This window comes from Oncorhynchus masou, chromosome 25, assembly GCF_036934945.1.
Source record: "Oncorhynchus masou masou isolate Uvic2021 chromosome 25, UVic_Omas_1.1, whole genome shotgun sequence".
In the NCBI taxonomy this organism is placed as follows: domain Eukaryota; kingdom Metazoa; phylum Chordata; class Actinopteri; order Salmoniformes; family Salmonidae; genus Oncorhynchus; species Oncorhynchus masou.
Genome location: NC_088236.1, coordinates 25,347,402 through 25,366,203, shown reverse-complemented (window position 1 = coordinate 25,366,203; position 18,802 = coordinate 25,347,402). Strand labels below are relative to the sequence as shown.

At 42.9% G+C, this 18,802-nt stretch overlaps 3 protein-coding genes across 3 annotated transcripts; 1 reads left to right on the top strand and 2 right to left on the bottom strand.

Annotated features, from left to right (window-relative positions):
* Positions 1–1,252: 1,252 nt before the first annotated feature.
* LOC135513963 (large ribosomal subunit protein eL6-like) lies at positions 1,253–4,365 on the bottom strand. Its single transcript, XM_064937011.1, has 6 exons — positions 4,192–4,365; positions 3,878–3,976; positions 3,450–3,593; positions 2,498–2,546; positions 2,092–2,276; positions 1,253–1,431 (listed from the first exon to the last, which is right to left on the bottom strand). The coding sequence occupies exons 1-6, from the start codon at positions 4,336–4,338 to the stop codon at positions 1,279–1,281; spliced, it is 777 nt and encodes a 258-aa protein (XP_064793083.1). The 5' UTR covers positions 4,339–4,365; the 3' UTR covers positions 1,253–1,278.
* A 2,438-nt stretch (positions 4,366–6,803) lies between these two features.
* Positions 6,804–11,012, bottom strand: acaa2 (acetyl-CoA acyltransferase 2). Its single transcript, XM_064937010.1, has 10 exons — positions 10,877–11,012; positions 10,053–10,219; positions 9,826–9,954; positions 9,404–9,520; positions 9,118–9,265; positions 8,728–8,903; positions 8,393–8,522; positions 8,201–8,271; positions 7,858–8,012; positions 6,804–7,639 (listed from the first exon to the last, which is right to left on the bottom strand). The coding sequence occupies exons 1-10, from the start codon at positions 10,890–10,892 to the stop codon at positions 7,555–7,557; spliced, it is 1,194 nt and encodes a 397-aa protein (XP_064793082.1). The 5' UTR covers positions 10,893–11,012; the 3' UTR covers positions 6,804–7,554.
* A 1,539-nt stretch (positions 11,013–12,551) lies between these two features.
* Positions 12,552–15,733, top strand: mrpl40 (mitochondrial ribosomal protein L40). Its single transcript, XM_064937009.1, has 5 exons — positions 12,552–12,758; positions 14,040–14,123; positions 14,266–14,421; positions 14,797–14,878; positions 15,034–15,733. The coding sequence occupies exons 1-5, from the start codon at positions 12,688–12,690 to the stop codon at positions 15,259–15,261; spliced, it is 621 nt and encodes a 206-aa protein (XP_064793081.1). The 5' UTR covers positions 12,552–12,687; the 3' UTR covers positions 15,262–15,733.
* The last annotated feature ends 3,069 nt before the right edge of the window (positions 15,734–18,802 follow it).

Sequence of the window (18,802 nt, the reverse complement as noted above, 5' to 3'; positions counted from 1 at the left end):
TTTATCTTTTGGAGTACTTTATTTTAGGTACTTATGTTTAATCCTTTAATTTGTGCTATGATGCTAGCTTGTCACGAGGTGGATTGTCCAAGTTGATAGAATAACAGCACTGATTGTGTAAGAGGCCATTTTATTAATGATAACCAGACACTACATGCGGTGGGTGACAATTCTCACCTCACTCACTTTACCATAAAGGTAAATGTCAAAGATCACATGGGATACAGGGCTCTTTTCCAAAATAATCCATAAAATCGTGTTCATACACTGCCACCAGGGCTCTAAAGGCAACGCGTAAAATCTTACTTTTTTTTTTTTTTTTTGCGCTGTACGGTTTCCGAGTACAGCAATTGTGCGGATTAGATGGCTACAGCAGCGAGAACGGATTTCTTTTAAATTATTCAACTAGGCTAGTAAACACATTCTTATTCACAATGACGTCTAAGAACAGTGAGTTGACTGCTTTGTTCAGGGGCAGAACGACAGCTTTTTAACCTGTCAGCTCGGTTTCGTTCTAGTCGAACCAGGGCTATGACCCATACCAACACAATTATCTTTCTATCGCAGTAGTTTAACTTGGGCCAAACCATAAGATTTATAGGATCCCTGGTCGACCTAAAACATTCAGACCGGGTACTCGGGCCTCGTTAACCATTTTGTTTACACGCAATCTGATGCCACAATGTACTTAGCTGAAATTGGATAGGTTTGTGCTAACATGACCGGCAACTCATATCCTCCATTTAGGAAGTTTATTTAGAAACCCAATACTCAATTTTTATGGACAGTAATTCGAATAAACATCGAGGGCATGTGTGCTAATTTAGAGAAGCCAGCGACTGGTAGTGTCCAGACCTAGAAACAAGGTCCGTAACTCGTATGGCCCAAGTTAAACTATACAAAGGCAAGATGGAAAGAGTTACGGTTTTGCATGTACCTGTCCCAACATCCTTGTATGGGAGGTTAATGTAGTCAGTTTAATCATGAGTACTTGTATCAATTGACAAAGCTCTTCAATCTATACCAGTGAATGAAAGCCAACTGGAAACTGATTTGGTAGACAATACTACAGACTTCAATGGCAGCAACCAAACACCTGACGCTCCCTGAATGCCATGGCCTGCCACAACCCCATTGAGTTTTGAATTACAAGGGTGCTGCAGGGAGTCTACCAGGACACCCCCAAAAGATTGAAGGTCTATTGATTGAAAATGTCAACTTCAACACATACAGCCAGAAGGTGGGATAGGACTGTGGTGGTACTCTTTATTACAACATTTAGAAAACCAGTTTGTGAGGGTAGACACCGTTGGAGAGGCAGAAAGAGGAGCGCAGGTAGCCCTTCAGCTGGGGAACCTTCTTAATGAGGGGTAGCAGCTGAGAGTCTACAATCTTCTGGTCCTCCTTCCTCTGCTCTGTCAACTGGTACTTCTGTAACAGGGGGAAAAGAGATTGTCAGACAACTTTAGCTTGTGGCCTACCAATTAAAAGCATTTTCTATTTACAACCTAGTTTAGCCACAACCAAGGAGGAAAGTAGTTATCTACCATTTATTGAACAAAATACCCCCTCCCAAGTGAAAGAGTAGAGCCATCTGGATAAACTGACTATTCGTCAAATAACATTCTAAGGAATGAGGGATTTGGATACACATATTGCTCATCTTGTACAGGGTTCGGCAACAGGGTCCGCAGGCCAAAACCAGCTGGCAAGAAAATACAAAACACCAGGAATCCAGCTAAAAATATTTTATTTAGGAAATCTGTTCAAGTATTCCCACTAATACATTTTAAAAAGGAAAGGTGATTGTGTCTAAATGTAATCAAGGTATAAAATTGTTATTTTAAAATGCAATCTTTTTGTGGTCAATTTGCAGTGGCCCAGTTATTATAATTATGTTACTGCCCGTCGACCATCCACAGCTTAATCTAGCTGCCTACCCCGATTTATTATGCGCACACTGCCTGTACGCTACCAGTCCAATGACAACCTTCAATAGTTACCCCTAACCTCTACTCCCTCCCAATAGTTTGTAAATCCCAGAAAGTGTGCATGTGTGTATAGGTTGTGTATGTCTAATGTGGGGTTTACCTCTTTCTCTGTGTCAAAAATCTCTCCCTCCTGGTGGCGGGGTCTCCTCAGCCTCTTCTTCTTGAAGTAGGCGTCTGACAGTGTCTTGGGGATCTTCATGCCAGAGATGTCAACCTTGGTTGCAGTGGCGATGACAAACTTTTGGTGTGCCCTGCGCAGGGGGACACGGTTCAGGGCCAAGGGACCTAAAAGTTGGAGTGCGAGTTGGGGATTGAATTACAACTGAAATAGCAAGAAGAGCATATTTTCAAAACATCACATCAAGGTAGGTATGATGAGGTACTGCAGCTGCACAGACATGAATGTGAAATAAAATCTCACTGGCCATTCTGAAAATGCAACACTTGTTTTTCCAAACCACGGTGATGAATAAGAATATTTCAAAGAAAGCACTGGTTGTTCTTACCAGTTACAAGCAGGAGACCACTGGAGAGCTGCTTCAGGAACACAACACGCTGAGAGGAGAGAGAAGAGACAGTCACTGGATTGCACAGGACAATATCTACCATATGTACATGCTGCAGTAGATCACCAGCCCTGATCCTGAAACAGGGCATATAGGCTTAGTTCCAGCCTAGCGTAAACCTACCGGATTCTTACTGGTAAAATCAAGTGCCACAGCTGAAACCATCAAACTTGTGGCTTAGAATAAAGAGCATTAACAATAACAAAACTATCCACAAAAATTGTACTAGGACACTGCCCATTTAAATGTATAGGGAAACGCATTACATAAATCTTTAACAAATCTGTTCAGATGTTCATCAACTTGAGTTTAATGGAAATGTTCCACTTTACACATTTATGTGCTCCCAATACAATGCTGCGAGTGTCCTCTGGCAATTGAGCCTCACTTAAAAGCTGACACCATAGCAGCAGGACCTGCTGGGTGAATTCAGTGTGTGGGCGCAGTCCTGTGTGTGGGAACTACTGTAGTATGCCAGCAATATGCCTGTGTGAGGCTTGTATGTGTGCGTGTTTCTATGTGTGGGCAAAAGGTGAACTGATTTGTCAGTGAGGGAGTATCAGGCAGCTTATCACATGTAGGGCACAAAAGGGCAGCAGAGCAACAAGGGGTTTAAATTCATATGCACAGCACACAATCTGCAATATTATTGTTTGCAAAATAATTATACAGTGAGTAAGCTTCAGTGTGTGAAAGCAACAGATATTTATGAGTAAGAGCAGTGTCATGAGTTTGGCCATGAGGGTTCTCACCTTCCTGCACTGGCATCCAGTTAGCAGGACAAGGACAGTTTAAGGTGGTGGGGCTGGAGTGAGGTTACGGTATGATCCGGTATGACTCAATGACACATGAATGTGTGTGCATGCATGAGTATTAATGCATGCAATCTAACCTTTCCGCGGTGGCGTCCAGTGAGCAGTACAAGCACGGTTCCTGGGGTGATGGTGGCACGCAGGTTCCTCTTATGCTGGCTGAAGGGCTTCTTACCATGGTTCTTCAGTTTACGGGCCACATCCTCTGTGGGGTAGTAACGGGGCTGGGGAGCAAACGAGTCAAGGGATATTACACAACTTCACAAGTGTAGAATTAAGCAAAGCCACATCTTGCTACCAGACCCAACTGTATGCAGTATATTGAACAGATGAAAAGTAAAAATCAGCCTTTTATGTATACGACAGACCAAATCTGTCTCAAACCGGAATCTTCATCTGCTGAATGTGGTAGTGATCTACAAAATCCAGCAATGGTTACAACGACCCAAGAGAAACTTGATGCCAACCACAATATAGGAAACCATGTTTGAGTGAGCTAAAGACTCACCATTTTGCGCATCTTTACAACACGAGTGCCTCCATTCTTGTCACCGCCAACAGTCTTGGTGATGGTGGATGGGGTCTTGACCTTCAGCTTCTTCTCAATCTAAAACAAGCACATGTTGAGGCTTTCCGTACACTACACAAATGACTCGACATTATCCAACATCTAGTTTTTAATCAACCCTTAACCTGTTAGTATTTATTAGGGATCCCCATTAGCTGCTGCCTTACTCTTCCTGGGGTCCAAACAAGTTTATCAGGTTCAATCTAGAGAACCAAATTGACCGCTTCCCCCAGTCGGTGTGCCTCCTCTCTCACCTTGGTCTCAGTGGTCTTGGTCTTTCTCTTGTACATGGCCCTGCGGGCATACATGGCGGAGCGAGAGTAGCGACCGATGCCCCTGGCCAGGACAGGGTTCCGGCTGCAGTGAGCCTTCTTGGCCACCTTCTTGTCTCCCTCTGCCATCTGGGGAGACAGGGAACAGAATGGGTTAAACCCATGGATAGTTCTACAATATAAATATTGCTCTAATATAGATTTATAAGACTGTAGTAATTCCATGGTCGAACACTCATTACTAGTGGATCATGAATGACTGATGCTGGTTAGTTAGCTACTTTCAATATGATGCTGAAACAGAACGTGACAGCTAGCCTGATGTTAACACACCAAACCTATCCGCTAAGAACATTATGGCTTCAGATAGTCAAGAACGGGTAACCAAAATACTTGGCTGTAAACTATGGTCAAATTATAGACCAAAAATCAGCAGGCCCCATCAATGGATGATTGCTTGCCACTACAACACTGGCATGCCATGAACATTTCTGCAACTTGGTAACATAACAGCACAAGTGTGCAGGTAAAAACGGACATTTCAACAGACAAGTTAATTAGGCATTTCACAGAATTGACAAAACACCTTAAAATGACTGGAGAAAGTGTACACGCAAGCATGAGCATATACCGGCATGACAATTCGTAGCTAACGTTACGTTAGCTATACCATTCACCTTAAGTTAGAAACCAAGCCAAACGTGAGGGCCAGTGAATAGAAATGAAACATGCGCCAAATCTGAAATCTGCTCAATTACAACGCGTTGAGATATGTAGCAGGCTGTGGGCCTACGCTTACGAAACATAACGCTATTTATTTACAAATCATCACACACAAAACAACCATATTCAAACATAAATACTCTTAAGGACATAATCAATAGCCTCGTATACATTGGATGCGGTTATTTGGTGCATTTTGTATGGATGAACACCGATTTTATTTATAAGGTAGTGTGGTGAGAAGCCATTCTTACCTTTGCTATGAAAAAAAGACCGACATCCGGGGAAGTTACGTATATAACCACGTTGCATTTGACGTTGACGTAAACAACGCAAACAAATCTTGGCCCTTGTAGTCCTTTGAGAACTCATTTATCAATAAAATAAAACAATTTATAGTCAATAAACATTGTAAATTAAATCTATGAATGCTGAATTTGTCTGGTAAGAGGAGTAATGTTCATACTTGTAATTGAGCTGTAATGATGAGCTGTCTATGAAAATATTTGCATCTACATTTACATTTACATTTAAGTCATTTAGCAGACGCTCTTATCCAGAGCGACTTACAAATGTATCTATGTATCTACAGTCTCATAGGACCAGTTTCTAGGACCAAGATTACAGTGGCGTTCCAGGTCACCTTCATTGCAGACACACTGCACAGAGCAGCACATTGCTATATCGATGTGGATCCTGAGATACATTACATGACCAAAAGTATGTGCACACTTGCTTGTCAAATATCTCAATCCAAAGTCATTAATATGGAGTTGGTCCCCCCTTTGCTGCAATAACAGCCTCCACTAATGGTAAGGTTTTCCACTAGATCTTGGAACATTGCTGTGGGGACCTGCTTCCATTCAGCTACAAGATAATTAGTGAGATTGGGCACTGATGCTGGATGATTAGGTCTGGCTTACAGTCCGCGGTCCAATTCACCCCAAAGGTGTTTGATGGGGTTGAGGTCAGAGCTCTGTTCAGGCCAGTTAATTTCTTCCACACCAATCGCAACAAATAATTTCTGCATGGACCTCACTTTGTGCACGGGGGCTTTGTCATGCTGAAACAGGAAAGGGTCTTCCCCAAACTGTTGCCACAAAGTTGGGAGCACAGAATCGTCTAGAATGCTGTAGCATTAGGCTCTCGCTTCACTGGAACTAAAGGGCTCGAGCCCCAGACCATTATTCCTCCTCCCACTAAACTTGTGGGCACTATGCAAACCCTTTCTCTATGCAACCAGTAGCGTTCTCCTGGCTTCCGTCAAACCCAGATTTGTCTGTCAGACTGCCAGGTGGTGAAGCGTGATTCAAGACACCAGAGAATGCATTTCCACTGCTCCAGAGTCGAATGACGGCGAGCTTAACACCACGCCAGCCGACGCTTGGCATTACGCATGCGTTTGCTCGGCCATGGAATCCCATTTCATGAAGCTCTTGACCAATAGTTCTTGTGCTGACGTTGCTTCCAGAGGTAGGTTGGAACTCAACCAAAGAGAATTTTTACATGTTACGGCACTAGAGTTCCTTGAGATGGTGTGGCCTACAACTCGCGGCTGGGCCGCTGTTACCCGTAGACATTTCCACGTCAAAATAACAGCACTTACAGTTGACCGGGGCAGTTCTAGCAGGGCAGAATTTTGACAAATTGACTTGCTAGAAAGCTGGCATCCTACGACAGTGCCACATTGAAAGTCAGAGGTTGTCAGTAAGGCCATTCTATGGCCAATGTTTGTCTGTGGAGATTGCATATGTGGCTGAAACAGCTGAAGCCACTACTTTGAAGGGGTGTCAACTTCAGGCAATAGACAGTGAAAAACCGAGTAACTACTACATGATACTCCATAAAGAATCACCAACAGTCTCACACAATACAATTTGTGAATCCCAGGTTCACTTTAATCATAAAAAGATCTTTACAGGCAACCTTACATATATATCCAGTAGATAAGGCAATGGTGATCCATGCAAAGGAGTGATAATTCAGGCAAGAAACTCTGGATCAATTATTAAGTTACTTCTCTTTCCACAGAAAGGAACATTGGTTACCTCAACTCAATAACACTCACCTCAACTATTCATATACTACAGCGAGATGTAAATGGTATGTCCTGCTATGAGCTAGCATAGTCTCCAAGGCAAAAAAAGACTTACAAAAACAGGAGTTAGCCCTTCAGAGTCACAGGGCCTCTTTAAGCAGATTGTATGGCAACCATACTGTCTTTTAGAAAAAGGTAACAGGAATATGAAACATCCAAGAAAGGAGGAAGTTTAGACATTTATGTTCCTAAACATACAAATACCATTGTCTTCTGTGTTCAGAGAAACAGCAACCATTTTCTGGAGTAATTATGAGATCTTTGTATTTTTTTTCTGAGTGTAGATGCTGGAGTCATGTCTAATTTGAAGTGTGGGTCAAACGTACAAAGAGCCTAATTTGTATTTATTTTTTACATTGGAAAGTGGATATTCTTACATTTAGTCAATACTAAGAAAACTCTACCTTGGACAAAAACAGTCTTACTCGAGTGTGTATATGGCATGTACTCTATTGAGTATATAGGGTGTGGTGTGTGTTAAGAGTGTGGATGGTATTCTAATTGTGGATGGTTTGCTCGGTTCCTCAGTGAGTGTTCTCTATGATTATGGCGATACCCTGACCGCCACCGATGCAAGCTGATCCCACAGCATACTTTCCCCCAATCCGCCTGAAGGAGAGAGCAAAACCACAAAATGGAAATCACGCACCTGTGAGATAATATGAATTGCTCAGCCATTGAATAGCATTATTTATTGGTTTAGTTCCTGTATGCTGAGGTATTAAACAGCCCTTAGCCGTGGTATATTGGTCAGATACACTGTTTGTTGAACTACATAGAATGATAAGTAGTGCTCTGAGTGGTAAGAAGACTACTGGTGTGGTTACCTGAGCTCGTGGACCAGGTGAGCAGTGATGCGTGCTCCAGAGGCTCCCAGGGGGTGGCCAATGGCAATAGCCCCTCCATCAGCATTACTCTTCTCTGGGTCCAGACCCAATGCCTTGGCAACAGCCAGGTACTGAGCAGCAAATGCCTCATTCACCTGAGAGACAGCAAAGGTGAGAAAGAGGACATGAGAAGTCAGAGCAGGAGAAAGAGAAACAGCAAGTGAGAAGGAGGAAGTCAATTATATAGGGTGCACTACAAGAAGGAGATTGAGTAAAGCAAAACAATATCTGCAATTTCCTGCACCAGTTCCTACTTCCTATTCATGAACTTCGACAAGCATACCTCCACCAGATCCATGTCTTGGAGAGTGAGACCTGCTTTCTTCAGGGCTTCTGTGATGGCTGGAACTGGGCCTGAGGGGGAGAATGACAATCTTACCAACAGAAACCACTAGATGGCCATGCTGGAAAGGACTATATTTGGCTGTATCATATGTTTTCATCAAGTACATGAGATATGTTGCGAGTCACCCACCGATTCCCATAATGCTTGGGTCACAGCCGGAGACGTGATAGGCCACTATTCTTGCCAATGGGGTGAGCTTGTGCTCCTTCACAGCTTCCTCACTGGCTATCACCACGGCAGCAGCACCGTCAGACACACCCTGTTGAAAAGGAGCATATCTTGCAGAACAGTACATTCAAAACTCGCACAGGATTTAAACCTAGCACACAAAAATGATCTGCACTCCATTTAAAACCGGTGTGCTTGGGGACAGACTGAATGTGATACTCCGTTAGCAAGCGCTGGTAGGAACTGGGTGAAAGGGCTTCGGACCCAGAAGTGAATCGGTTTTGTTAAGAACTCACTGATGAGTTGGCGGCAGTAACCGTTCCTCCCTTTTTGAAGACAGGGGGTAGCCTAGCCATCTGCTCCAGGGTGGTCTGGGGACGAGGGTGCTCATCCTGGGTCATGGGTACTTTGCCCTTCTTTGCCTTCACGTCGATGGGTGCTATCTCTGCCGTGTAGTGGCCCGCTTCATGGGCTAAAGTTTAGAGCGCACAGACAAAGTCAGTGATGTAGTCAGCATTCAGATAGAAATCTGGATAAACTGTTCATTGTCATGACAAGATACAGAAGTATTTCTGGTTTACCGAGGACACAATCAGGAATTCCTTATTAAAATCAGGACAGTCTTCATGCCTTAAGGAAGAATTGTAAACATGTAAGCTTAGTTATGGTAAGAGTTGACCTCTAACCTGCCTTCCACCTCTGCTGGGTCTGGTGTGCGTATTTGTCACAGTCGTCTCTGCTGATCTCATATTTCACTGCCAGGTTCTCTGCTGTGATGCCCATGGGGATCTTAATGTGCAGGTCAGTAAGCCCCGCCCACAAAGTGTCCTCTAGCTGAGACAAAGAATACAGAACACATTAGATGAGTCCTTGGCATTGGTTTAGAGCAGCTGTTAAAGGGCTCTTGCAGTCAAAAATTATCAAAACCACACACATTTGGTTCTTACCGCTCCTCATTTATTAATTCAATACCTTGAGGTCGAGTCCGAACTTGGTTCCGAAGCGGACGTTGCGGACAGCATATGGCGCCTGGCTCATGCTCTCCGAGCCGCCACACAGCACCACCTCTGAATCCTTCAAACATATTTCCTACAGAGACATACAGGGTCTTAAAGGGGACAAACACACAAGGCTGCAAATGTTCCTAAGCAATCAGCAGAGGAAGAAACCATGCACCTACAATTGACCTACAAACAAAAGGGTAGGGGACACTGCAGCAGAAAGAACTTTCCTGGGGTCTCTGTGACCAAAAACTTTGTATAATATATTTTTTTAAATTATATAGTGTACAGTGGGCAGGAGTCCAGTTCAGACAGCGATACATTAAGAAATCCTCAGTGGAGAGTAACAGTGTAGACTATGTAGAGTCTTACTGCTTAGTGTGTCTACTGTACCTGAGCGCCATTGATGATTGACTGAAAGCCGGACCCACACAGGCGGTTCACGGTGAGAGCAGGCACTGGAATGGGCACCCCACACCTCAGGCCCACATGACGGGCAATGTATGGAGCATCTGCAGAGCTCTGGAGAGAAAGAGAATCTGTCTTATTAAGTCAACTCTCACATTTCCTTCCAAGAGAGTTTATCCTCGCCTCAGCTTGCTCTTTGGAGTTTGACACACCTGCATTACGTTTCCAAAGATAACACTGTTGACAAGCTCAGGTGCAACTCCCCCAGCAGCAAGGGCAGCCTTGGAGGCATGCTCTGCTAGGTCTGTTGCACTGTGATCCTTCAGCACCCCACCGTAGGTTCCAAACGGGGTCCGCTTAGCAGACACAATAAACACATCTGGATGGAGAGAAAGAAGTCGGTGTGAGGTGACTAATCAAGCTTCCTGCAGCTTTGGACATGGTTTGAGTGACAAAACAGTAAAAATACTTAAAAGACTTAAAAGAAGGCTGTCTTGCCTACTCTCACTGCATAAACGTTTGAGAGTTCTATCATAAAACTCCACTGCAGTGTCAATGCAATTCTCATGCAACTATGAATAGTGCCACGGTCACCTTCACCCTACATTCATTTTTCAACTCAACTAGCCTTTAGAAATGAAACGATAGATGCAACTGTCAGTTGTTGAATATGTGGAGGGCAGACACATGACAAGAAATACACAAGTTTACATGTAGAAACAGACTGACAACTGTCCTTTATTCATTCATTATGAATAATGATCACAGCTGGAGAGGCTAAACGGTGACAACTCTAAAGGGGAACACAATGTTTAAATTCACAAATGTAGGCTATAGTCAGTAGTGAGCAACTAGCCATGAACAATAGTTTGAACTTTGTCGACTGTCTGGAGCATCTAGTTATAATTTGGCAGACAGACAAGCTATCAACGTTACTACGCAGACACATTTGCAGAGCAAGACAAACATGTTAGCAGAAAAACTAAAGCATGCATTTCGTGGCGCGTGGTTTATGAAAAATAACAATATTACTTACTTCTGAGCAGTGACATAACGTTGATTCCTCCTTACGTCCACGAAGGTCAATGTATCTGTTTGAACCGGGAGTCAATTTAGGGGCGCTTTTATGACAAACTCTGGCAATCTTGGGTCGTCACTAGTTACCACAGCCACAAAGTCATAAACCCCGCCTATTTCTACAATTTATATTCTTAAAGGGTGCTTTTAAACCTAACCTTAACCACACTGCTAACCGTATGCCTAACTCTAAATTATGACAAAAAAGCACATTCTTGGTTTCATGATTTTTTTTTACCATATAGACCAGTCGACATTGAGGCTGTGGTAACTAGTGGAAATTTGACCTTTTGCCTAAATAATGTGTATCTAATCATTGAGACAACAACATTCGACAAAATAACTCTGATCAACATGTTTCTGTAAGGAAATGTTAAATGGTTACTTGTACAATATTTATTCAGTTATGTAGCTATGTTTACTTGAAAAAGTGTCTAATGTTACTGACAAATTGTATCTCTGATGTAACGAGTGCAATCTGGTCTCAGAGCATATCTTGTTATTCTTTATGTAAATCAAGGACACTCCGTTTAGTATGATATTCTACTTTCGTATGGTATGTATTAATTTGTGGATGTCCATCACCCATTTGTATGACATGTTACGAATTACAATTCGTATTATATCTTACGAATCAGCAAAACGTACAATATGTTACAAATATACTAAACACATTATATATTACGAAAATTCAAAATGTGCAATATGTTACGAGTTAGCTAAAAGTGTTATATATTACGAATTTGAAAGACTCTCAATGTGTTACAAATTTGCAAAATGTGCAATATTGTAATGAAACAGCAGGGAGCAGGTCTTTAACCCTCGACCTTCTAGCCCGAGGTCCCCAGGGTCGTTACAATATGTTACGAATTTGCAAAACGTATGATTATGTAGCAACCCGCAGAGACAGCTGTGTGTTATGTGTTAGGCTCTTGGGTGGTTGTGTTTTACTTACCAGTACCCAGTGTTCGCAAAATCAGAAATGTCAATCAACCTGCTATCTGCCAATCACAGGAATGCCTGGAATGTTCTGTGATGCCGGGCATCCTGGTGGTTGGCGGAGTAGCATGGAGGGGGGTTGGCAGGGGGATGGAGCATTGGATGTTAAGACCAGGTTTAGCTTTTGTTCTCTCTCTTATGTCTGGCCTTCACAAAAGAAGATCACGGTTGGCTTGTGGGTTATCTTTCATTTATTTGGCGTGGGCTAAGGCCAAACAGTAGCCTGTGTAAAGTTGGGTTAATAAACCGTCAATTCGTAAACTTAAGCCTCAATCTGGACAATTGTTCCTTAATGATCTAGTCAGGTCATTACAATATGTTACGAGTTCTAGCTCTAGGTGGCTAGAGTTTAGGGTTAGGGTTAACTTTAGGATATAGGTTAGGTTTAGCTAACATGCTAATAAGTCCCAAAGTTGTAAGTAGTGTTGCTAACGTTTGCGTTATGCACCCACCCACTCACTCACCTCAACCAACCACCGAAGTAACCATCTGTCTTATGCAACCATACTAAACGTAACATATACCAAATGGCGTGTATTTACGTACATAATAATACGACATGCTCTGAGACCGAGTTGCAACGTAACGTGAGGGAGACGAGCTTCAACAATGGGATCGAAAGTGTCCATCTGAAGCTCGAGCTAAATGTCTGTTTCAAGTTGCACTTCCGTCCTGCGGCTGGCAAAGGTGACCGCAATGATAAAATGTGTTGATACACGTGAATAACTTACATCTCATTTGATTGAATAGTAATCAAATAGTATATCGATCATGTCCATTGCTGTATCGCGTGCCCTGTGTAGGGTATTGTCCCGACAGACTGCAGTGCCAACTAACGTTAGGTGAGTTGTCTCATGCAATTCTGGTTAGCATAGGCAAGCTAGCTAACGTTAGCTACAGCAGTTGGAACATGTTTTCTTTTCTCATCCAGCTGTATTTTAAAACCTGAGCCAGTTAGCTAACTACGTTATCTATTCACTGCAGTGGAGTTCCACCAGGTTCGATTAAGGGTCTGGTTGTGTTTTGGTAAAATATATAAACTGTTGGTAGTGTTATCAGAAGGCACAGCTTTGATTTTCACTGCTACGCAGTCAATACACACGTTTGCATTCCTGTGTCACCAGAAGATTTTAGCTCCACGGATAAATTATTAGACTGTATTAGTGATTTAAATACTTGGATGGCTCACAACTTCCTCAAGCTAAATCAACACAAGACGAGGTACTTATTGTTGGAGGCAAAGCACAGAGAGAAAATCAAGCTGCACATTTTAACTCACTGGCAATACAAATAAACACCATGTACATAACCTAGGTGTTGTTTTAGATTCTGAACAAAATGTTGAATCACACATTAGGAATGTGACCAAAATAGCTTTTTTTACCACCTAAGGAACATTGCCAAGGTGCAACCATTTCTCTCAGGCTGATACAGAGAGACTCATCCATGCTTTTATTACATGCAGGTTTGACTACTGTAATGCTATCCTGTCTGGTCTACCTTAGAAAGCCATTGGTCAACTGCAAAACATACAGAATGCAGCAGCGTGGGTACTGACCAAGACCAGACTGAGAGCACACGTTAGTTTTAAGGTCTCTGCACTGGCTGCCTATTAGTTTTAAAATTCATTTTAAGATAATTCGATTGTTTAAAAAAAAATCAATCCACAATTGTGCACCCCAATACATGTCAGACATGCATTTAAGTTATGTACCCAGTAGGTCCCTCAGGTCCTCTGGCACTGGCCTTTTAACTATCCCAAAGCCTAGGACCAAGAGGCAGGCAGCTGTTAGTTATTATGCCCCCAGCCTCTGGAATAGCGTACCTTAGGTGGGCTGAAACTGTAGACATAAAGAGTTCTTAAAACACAACTTTTCAGCTTTGCCTTTCCTTAGGGTGCTTTTTGGTTGTTCAGTTTGTCATTCTTTTTGTTTTTTATCATGTTTGTTGTGTAGTAAATACTTCAGCTTTTATTTTCATTTGTTCTTTCCTGTAAAGCACATTGCATTGCATTCCATGTCTGAAATGTGCTTTATAAAGCTTGATTTGATCTGTTACAGTGGCTAGATTGAGCTAACTAGTAGTTCTCCCCTTCCTCTGATTTGGTATGTTGTTCTGCACAGCTCTTTGATGGGAGTGGACGGTCATGTCAGTCAAGGTCCTTGGTTTGCATCTGTCCTCACATTGAAGACATCTGCGCCACTAAGGTACGTTCAAAATCCTTTTGTCTATAAAGGTTTTTTCTCTGGTGCACTTTCAGACTCTCTTTGCAGTTCCCTTAGGCACCATTTGTTAGAAATGCACTACAAGCTCAACTTTCACTCATTCTGCCTGCGTGTGCTCTAACAGAGCAGAGCCCAAGAAGAAGAAGAAAGTGGACCCTCGTAGAGAGCAGATGGTGAGAGAGAGACTGAAGAAGAAATTGAAGAAGCTGGAGAGAGTTCCTCCTGAGCTCATTCCCATTGAAGACTTCACAACCCCAGCCAAATACATGGACGAGACCAGGTATGGCTCACCCACCTTTAGTGTTTAAATTAATGGAGTGGCTGACATTCCCATACAAAATCTGGGCACCACCATGAGTTACTATGGTGGGCACACCCTACCATTGACGTAGGCACATCCATAAGCTTGGAATATTTACTGTTGCTTCACCCCCAACAGTCAATAGTGGCTTAGTTTGAACCCTGCTTACCATAGTGATCTCCAGCAATAGTCTTAGAAACACACCAAAATCAGCTGATGGATTGAAATTGAGTATGATGCTGTGCATAACTGATTGTTCTGTTGAGTGACACACTATTAGTGTAATCCAAATGAATTTCTCTGTCCTAATGTACACCTGAATAGGTCCCTACTCTATTTGTTCATTTTTCCTAGGGTGCGTGGTGCTCCTCAGCTTCCCTTTGAGGAGAGTGAACGTCGGGCTCTACTGCTGAAGGAGTGGTCCCGCTACAAACAGGTAAATGTGATCTTGTAAGCCATTGTTGGTTTAAACTATCACTACAGTCATATTTGGAAGCAGAAATCAGTGAGCAGCCATTGACAGTACCTTCTTTGTAGACATTTTGATATACCCAGTTTCTGTGCCACATTTTGACTTTCTGCTACGAGCAGACCCAACACCGGGCAGAGATGGAGGCAGTAGGCCTGGCTGTGGAGGCCCAGAGGGAGGCTTTGGAGGAGCTGAGGCTGGAGTCAGAGGAGCTCTACCAGGCAGCACTGAGGCCAGACCCCTTGCTCTTCCCCTTCAACCACCAGGGACCCAGCTACACACCGCCCAAGGCCCAGTATGAGGCACCTGAAGGCAAATACAACAACATCACCAAAGTCTACACCCAGTGAGAGGGTGGCAGCATTAACATTGTGGGCGTAACATGTGTTGACATGGTTATTACATCCCCTGGTCTTTACATGATTTGGACAGACTAAATATTTGACGAGCATGTTCATGAAAATAGTTTAGACATGAAAGCTAGAACAACCTCCCTGCCACCAATAGTGGATGGATGTCTCATTCAAAGGGTATTTCAACCGCTTACCGACCAGAGGACCATGACCCGGTCATATTCATCGTATTGACAACTGCCCTGTAATGGAACAGGTTTCAATTCACACTCATAAAGTGATTCACATTCTGTACTGTATTGTTACATTCATAAATGTCATAGTTTAAATACAACCAGTAAGTAAAACATACCAGAGGGTTGAAAAAGGATTCACTTTTTAATTTATTTTTATTATATACATTTGAATGTATATAACAGACTGTAGATGAGGTATCCTGTGAAATAATAAAGACAAAGAGCCCGTGTAATGGTGTTACAGAAACACTGGCCTCCATTTCAAAAGGTAGATGTAACGGATGTTAAACGGCTATCTTAGTTAGCGGTGCGCGCTAAATAGCGTTTCACTCGGTGACGTCACTTGCTCTGAGACCTTGAAGTAGCAGTTCCCCTTGCTCTGCAAGAGCTGCGGCTTTTGTGGAGCGATGGGTAACGATGCTTCGGGGGTGTCAGTTGTTGATGTATGCAGAGGGTCCCTGGTTCGCGCCTGGGTATGGGCGAGGGGACGGTTTAAAATTATACTGTTACATAGAGAAACATACAAGCGCTCACTTGAGTCTTTCCACACAATGACCAAGACAGTATAAAAAAAAGTCAGATCACTGGTGCGACCCAGAATTCTGTATGGTATGGTGCTGTTACCCTTATGCCAATACAGTAATTATTTTCACCAAAATAGACTCACCGGCCAGTTTGTTAGGTACACCACCCCATTCATGAAAATCAAATGTATTTATATAGCCCTTCGTACATCAGCTGATATCTCAAAGTGCTGTACAGAAACCCAGCCTAAAACTCCAAACAGCAAGCAATGCAGGTGTAGAAGCACGGATCGCTCCTAGTCACCTGGCCGTGGCTTGTTATATAAAGCAGACATGCTTCGAAGCTTTCAGTTACTGTTCGATTGAACGTTAGAATGGGCAAAACGAGTGATCTAAGTGACTGAGTGTGGCATGATCGTCGGTGCCAGGCGCGCCGGACCCTGTATCAGAAATGGCCGCCCTCCTGGGCTTTTCACTCACAAGTGTCTAGGGTTTACCGAGAATGATGCAACAAACAAAAAACATGCAGTCCTGTGGGAGAAAACAGCTCGTTAATGAGAGAGATCGAAGAAGGGCAATAATCGTCCAAGCTAACAGGCGGTCCACAAAGGGACAAATAACGGTGCAGCACAACAGTAATATGCAGAATGGCATCTCGGAACGAACAACTCATTGATCCTTGTAACCGATGGGCTATTGTAGCAGACGACCACACCGGGTGCCACTCCTATCAGCGAAAAACAAGAAGTGGCTCCAGTGGGCACGCCATCACCAACACTTGAAAATTGAGCAGTGGAAATCATTGCCTGGAACATGACAGCGAGGTCAGTTTACTTGAGTGGCCTGCCCAGTCCCCAGACCTCAACCCAATAGACCATCTTAGGTATGAGCAGGAACGAGCTGTTTTGCAACATTAAATGTAATCTGCAGCAACTGTGCGATGCCGTCCAATCTGCAGCAACTGTGCGATGCCATCATGGACCAACATCCCTGTGGAATGTTTCAGACACCTTGTAGAATGCCCCAAAGAATTCAGGCTACTCTGGAGGCAAGGGGGGTCCTAATAAACTGGCCAGTGAGTGGATATCATTGCTCAGTATATTGCTCACGCATATCTTAATTTGTATAACTTGTGGAAAGAATAGAATGGACATTTTCATAGTCAATACTTGTGTTATTGATCTCGGTGTAGAACGCTGTGACTCTCAAGTGTAACAGTTTAGCTTCCGCCCCTACCTGGGCTCGAACCAGGGACCCTCTGCACACATCGACAATAGCCACCCTCAAAGCATCGCTCCACAAAAGCTGCGGCCTTTGCAGAGCAAGGGGAACAACTACTTTAAGGTCTCAGAGCGAGTGACATCACCGATTGAAACGCTATTAGCACCCGCTAACGAGCTTGCCATTTCACATCGGTTACACAAGCAGTAGAGGTACACTCTCCTAATACCATTCAGAGTTGACAAGTCAGAGTTGGTTTGGGGACAGTGCAAGAGAGATCTTTCACAATTTCCTGTTCATAAGCAAACTGTAGCCAATATTTCTGGATGTTGATGGCATTTGCCCTGTAAATGCAGGATTGCTGGTTCCTGTGCTGCTTAGGCCGTTTCAAAGTGAAACGGACTTGGGTTCTTCTCCCACTCTCGACATGTGTAGTAGTCTTCCTTCCACTGCCAGCAGGAGGGGGATGTGCCACGCGTACAGTAGTTCTGGAAACGGTTCCACAGGCGTTTGCAGGGTCTGAATTCACGCCAATAGTCATCACAGGTCCGGGGTGGCTAGGGAGATTATAAATAGCGGTAATTAGTAGCCTTGGGCGGCATACCGTATAACGAGGTATTTGGAAATAGCCATGGGATGGTTTTTCAATACCGTCAAAACGATTTCTTCGTTTTTGTTATTATAAATGTGAATATTTGTTGGTACTTTCTAAGTAAATACCTGAAGTCAAATTGTGCAATATGTTAGGTGATAAAGAAGATCGCGTTCATTTCACCTGTCACATAAATTTTCATTATGAATCTTACCGACCGAGGTAAAGACAGTTTCATGTTCACTTGAGCCACATACTCCAAATAAGTGTCACGATGTTGGAAAAATTGCGCACAACATTGCACAGGTCTTATTTTCACGATTTAGACATGAAGGTGCTTTCTAAAGCTAATAAACATGTGGAAATGTGAGCAGCGTTTCGTATTCCTAGTTGAATTAGTTAGGGAGCGTGAACAAAGTACACACTTTTTTTACATTCAAATTTCAATAGTTCTTTGGTCATGTGACCTAGTGACTTCAAACAAGGTTCAGAATGTCCACTGACTACTCTTCTATATTGCACACCTTTTAGTTTGTCAATTTTCATCTCACAAGATGTTGGGTGAATTTTTCAAAATGTAGAATTTTAATAGCTCCTTGGTCATGTGACCTAGTGACTTCAAACAAGGTTCAGAATGTCCACCCAGTAGGCCTACACATTGCACACCCTTTAGTTTGTCCATTTTTTTTTATCTCACATGGTTTTACATGAATTTTTCAAAAAATTGAATTTCAATAGCTCCTTGGTCTTGTGACCTACTGACCTCAAACAAGGTTCAGAATCCACTGACTTTACCTTCATATTGCAAACTCTGATGTTTGTCTACTTTCATCTCATGCTATTAGACTTAAATCTGTAAGCTTTGCATAACTTCATTTTACATGGGTGTTAAAAAAAACACTTAAGTCAACAAATGTTCCATCCTTGCAATAACTAACTTTCACATGGATACTGAAAAGATCCAC